General features: G+C 30.8%; 1 protein-coding gene across 1 annotated transcript; it reads left to right on the top strand.

Moving 5' to 3' along the window:
* Positions 1-739: 739 nt before the first annotated feature.
* LOC121268777 (cysteine-rich and transmembrane domain-containing protein WIH2-like) lies at positions 740-4,946 on the top strand. Its single transcript, XM_041173036.1, has 4 exons — positions 740-943; positions 1,265-1,478; positions 1,596-1,666; positions 4,585-4,946. The coding sequence occupies exons 1-3, from the start codon at positions 913-915 to the stop codon at positions 1,654-1,656; spliced, it is 306 nt and encodes a 101-aa protein (XP_041028970.1). The 5' UTR covers positions 740-912; the 3' UTR covers positions 1,657-1,666; positions 4,585-4,946.
* The last annotated feature ends 236 nt before the right edge of the window (positions 4,947-5,182 follow it).

Below are 5,182 nucleotides of genomic sequence, written 5' to 3'. Positions count from 1 at the left end.
ATATTAATAATAATTATATTCTAATTAAATTAATATTAAAAAAAGTTTTATTAAATGTTAATAATAATTATATTCTAAATGTTAAATATTAATTATATTCTAATTAAATTTATTTGGAGTGACAAATTAATATTTTAATATTTGATGAAATGATTGTAGTTAATTATATTTGATAAAATTTAAATTATTTTAAAAATATTCAATCTAATATAAGATGTTTTTGATACAAATTATTTAATATTTTAATATTTTATAACTTTGACGAAGCGAATAATGAGCATAGAAGAGGAAAAGAATTTTACTTTTTCACTTTACAAGTTGCAGGCAAAGGACAAGGCGGCACTGGGCAGAAGACAATGCAGCACATGCGGAAAAGAATTTAATAGTGTTTGTGGGCTTGGCTTTGATGGAGTGGTGGTGGGTTAGACTTTCTTTGTCGATTTTGATTGGTTAGAGTATCAATATAGGAATTTTATATAGGCCACTTGTCTTGTACATCCAATTGCATCTACTCCCTCCAGCTAAGCCATGTTAGTTGAGACTTGGGATTCTTTTTTTCTTCCTTTATTTTATTATTTTTTTTTGTGTCCTTTTATAGCTAGTCATTGTTTTATAATTTAGTAGTGTTTGTGGATAGACTTTGATGGAGAGGTTGTGGGTTTTCTCTGTCTCTTTTGAATGATTAGAGTATACAGTAAGAATTGTATTATGCCACTTGTTTTGTACATCCAAGTAGCGTGAATGAGAATCAAGGCAACACCACAGCGCTTTGGATTTTATGTTGAAATCAACGCCTGGTTATCGTCCACTGATTACAAGACTTATAAATGCACCCAAAATTCCTCAACTTCTCATTCGACCCTCTCTCTATCTCTATCTCTATCGCATTTCGTAAGCATCTGATTTTCAGTCATGAGCCACTTTGATCAGCGGCAAGCTCCTGGTAAGTAAAGTGCCTCAAGTAGAATCTTAAGAAGTATGTTGACAGTGGCGCGACCAGTTTTTTTATTAGAGAGGCCCAACTTTTCTAAAGGAAATTAATTGGCATGCAAAGTTAAGATTCGGTTTGGACAGTGAGATGAGATGATATAAAATGATATATTTTTAGATAAAAGTTAAAAGTTGAATAAAATATTATATTGTTAAAATATTATTATTATTTTAAAATTTGAAAAAGTTGAATTGTTTACTATATTTTCTTATTGTCAAGAAACTTTTGGATTGATGGATCTTTGATTTTGGTTCATTTATATTGAAATTGCAGAGGCATATCCCCCACCTGTGACTGCATATCCGCCGAGCTATGGCCATCCACAGGCAGTAGTAGATCAGGGCAACGTTCAAGTTCCTGATTATGTTGCACCACCTCCACCAATTGGTTACCCAACCCGTGGTACTGACCCTACAGCAGGGTATCCCCAACACATGCCTCCCGTTGAAACTACAACTAGGGGTGCTAGCGGTACTATGAAAATATGGTACGTTTGATTTGCATCCTTTATTTCTCTATTTTGATTTTGCTTGTATGATCTTCGTTCTCTGTTTTGATAATTTTCATCTCCCCTTGCTTTGTTTGCTTTATTTCTCATTTGCAGTGTTTCTAAGTTGTTCTGTTGCTGCTGCGAATATTGCTTGTGTGAGGATGGCTCAGCATAATAATTTTAAGGTCAGAATATTAATAATTTTTATTATGCCTAAATTATATTTAATGAGTTATATTGGATAAGCCAACGAGTGATTCATTATTGAAATTGATTATTAGTTTTAAGTTAGCTTAATAACTAAATTAAATCTTATTTATTTTTATTTAACGAGTTAGAATTATTTTAAAATTTAAAGACCGACAATTAGAAGTTTATTTCAATTTAAAATCATCACTGATTGAAGTTTTTTATACAATCTCAGTCATTCAAAATCATTAGTTAAATGAATTATTTAATTATTAAAATATATCTTTATTTTAAACTCTCTTATTGAATTATTGCGTCTTATTTTAAACTCTCATTCAATAAAATTGAAATAATAACTGTGATTAATCAATATAAAAAAATTCTAAACTATAAATTAAATTATGCATCTAAATCTTCCCTACACACAAATTTCTTAGTTGGCATTATTCAACTCCATTTCATTCAATGAACATGCCTTTGTTTCTAAATGTCTGCAGCTTGTTCATTTTGTCAAAGCTGAAAGTGGTTTTTTCAAGTTTTGTAAATAAAGCTCGCTACACGTACGCTTTTGAATAATATTACCCTTATGTCCTTGAAATTATGTGGAACAGCTTTGATGAAATTGTATTTTTTTACGAGAAAAGACAACTCACTTTGCTTTTGGAGAGAGAGAGAGTACCTTAGCTTTTAAACCATGCACTTCCGTTATTTACAGTATTGCCATTCATAGATTCTGCACAAAATGCCATCAAGATCTTGTCATGAACTTACGTAGAACATTTGAAAGACTTTTGTTGATGTTTTTTTCACATTATTTTCATTACCATATGCGTAATGATAGATTTATTATTTTTTTATAATTCTTTTATTATTTTATAGTGTATTTAAAGTTTTTATTTTATTTTTTATTTTTTTAAGTATTTTTTTAACATCCTTAATCATTAAGAAAAAAAATTAAAAAAATATATATACAACTTCATTAATAGTTACTTCTTCAACCATTAAGTTAAAAAAATTAAAAAAAAACTTAAATAAATAAAAAAAATTAATAAATGAGTGGTATGAAGTAGTAAACCTATTATTATCCTTAATTATATAGACATAAAATTTGAATTTATGTTTTAGAATCGGGTTGGGCTTGATTATGCTTTCACATAAAATCATTCTATATTGTTTTACATGTGCTAGGTTTTACTTAGGCATATACTGGTCTATAAATTTTAATTTTCATTTTTTTTTTGGAAAATTCTAAAGACTCTAAATTATGTTATTAAGCATTTATGAATTTAGGTATATAATATTATAACTATTAAAGTTGTTCCTAAGTATCTATTTAATTAAATGTACCAAGCAAGTTTTCTATAAAATTTAGTGACGTATAGTATATCGTATAGATAACTAGCTACGAAGTGAGATTTTAAGAGTAACGCCACAAGGTAAGTAGTATGATCATATCCTTACACATATGTATGGTAAACAATGTCTTTTATAGATATTTACATGTACGCCCTCCATTGGAAGCCTATTTTTACATACCAAATTATAAAAATTCATATTTTTTCTTTTTATAACCAACATCTCATTCATTGAATCAAATAAGGTTCTTGCAACAAATTGCTTTTTGTCAAACCAAACAGCTTGACTTACAAATGAAGGACAATCATCCCACCACATTTCAATATCACTAACATTCTAAGCATGCCTTGCCATAAGGATGATTATCAACATTCAAATGGATTGCTTCAACCTCATCACATCCATGCAGAGTATGTCCCACCAACCCATAGTGATAGCAAAAATCTGGTAACCTTTCATAAGAAAAATGAAGCCAACAGGACAATCCATCCCCTACCCTCATGCGCTTCCGTCATAGCAAAGGTTTTGAAATATCAAGATTCACTCTTACTCTCATATACTCTCCCCACTCCATCTCACCAATATCCAAGTCCACTTCCAACACCTCACCCAATGTGTTACCAACCAGATTACCAACATATGAATTTCGTGCCATAAGAAGCAAGTCATAGATACGTACCCAGAAAGGAACATGAACCAATTCAAGATTATTAATCTACAACTTACCTTCGAAATCCTACAGAAGCAACAAATGTTTATCAAAAGTCCAAGGACCTTCATGCATAACTTTTGACTTATCCCTTGCATCCTCAAATTCAACAAGAATAAAAATTGAGTTTAAATCTCAAAATTTAACACCCTTAACAAGCCTCCAAATCTTCCTCATTGTTTGTTTGAAGGCCTTATGGTTAGAATGCTTTCTCATCAAAAGTTTTATGATGGAACAATTTCCACCCCTCTCAAGTACTTCCTCTACCTTGCTCACATCCAACAAAATTTCCTCATTTTCCCTCTCTGTCAAAGATAGATTTGCATACATATGTTGTAAAGCTTCTATCATCCTCAAACCCTGATACAATAAATGAGAAAACCAAACTTCTACACAGGTATCATGGACTTTTATGAAATAATTCGATTTAATTTGAAATCTATGATATGACAAGTATGCAAGTATGATTATGATAAAGTACAAATGATAAAATATATAACGGCTTATGTTATGATATGATATGAAGACGGTACCATATATTATGGGCATATTGCATTGTCAAGTTGTACATGCTAGTAGTGCACCCAATGTGTATTCCTTATGTATGGATTCCACAACCCGCGGTCACAGACAAAATTGGAATCTACTTGATTCACTAACCCTAGGTCAACAATGGGTACTAGCCTATGACAAGTGAAATATAAGTTCATGTTCAAGTTATTTACGTATATATTTATGAGTATGCATATTTTTCAAGAAACTTTATGTTTATGATGTTTACTATACGATGTGTTGTTTATTGAGTATTCAACTCATTTTTATATATTTTTATTTTTTTGAACCATCCAGGTGATAATCTTTATGAGAATGGGACTGCAGGACAAGACCTGACCCAAGGGCGAGGCAGAGACCTAAACAGTTTATGTTATGCTTAGTTTTATTATTTTAATTTAATAAATTATTTTGATAAGTACATGAGACTTTAGTGATTTTAAATAAGTGCTTCCACAGACTCTCTTTTAGATTTTAAGTATTTGATAAAGATTGTATTATAAGGAATCTTTGGCGCTTCATTAGATGAAAATTTTTTTTATGTTCAAGTTTAGTAGCACACCATTTTTCCGAAAATTTTAAAAATGATTTTTTTGGGTAGCGGGGTGTTACATATTCTCAGTCATCCTAAATTTAATAGAATATTGTTGGAATGAGCCGACAATTTTGGGATTCTTTGCATCTTTTTTATCTTGTTAAACTGGAACCATTTGATGTATGTTTGCACACGAACAACACATACAAAAGGCTTTTGAGATTCTATTATCGATCATGCCTCCATTTGTTTCCTTGACAAACATGTGAAGCTTTAACCGTAAGACACATCGCTTGTGGCATAGCTGCGGCCATTTCGAAGCCTAACCTTGGCAGGGGAGGAGGCATTGTTACCAGGCTA

This window comes from Juglans microcarpa x Juglans regia, chromosome 6D (assembly GCF_004785595.1).
Source record: "Juglans microcarpa x Juglans regia isolate MS1-56 chromosome 6D, Jm3101_v1.0, whole genome shotgun sequence".
NCBI classification, from domain to species: domain Eukaryota; kingdom Viridiplantae; phylum Streptophyta; class Magnoliopsida; order Fagales; family Juglandaceae; genus Juglans; species Juglans microcarpa x Juglans regia.
The sequence above is the reverse complement of the archived record's forward strand: the minus strand, read 5'-3'. Positions and strand labels throughout refer to the sequence as shown.

Coding starts and splice junctions, on each gene's coding strand:
- LOC121268777 (XM_041173036.1), top strand. CDS start 913: ATGAGCCACTTTGATCAGCGGCAAGCTCCTG. Junction 944..1,264: donor TGATCAGCGGCAAGCTCCTG/GTAAGTAAAGTG, acceptor TTGAAATTGCAG/AGGCATATCCCCCACCTGTG. Junction 1,479..1,595: donor AGCGGTACTATGAAAATATG/GTACGTTTGATT, acceptor TCTCATTTGCAG/TGTTTCTAAGTTGTTCTGTT.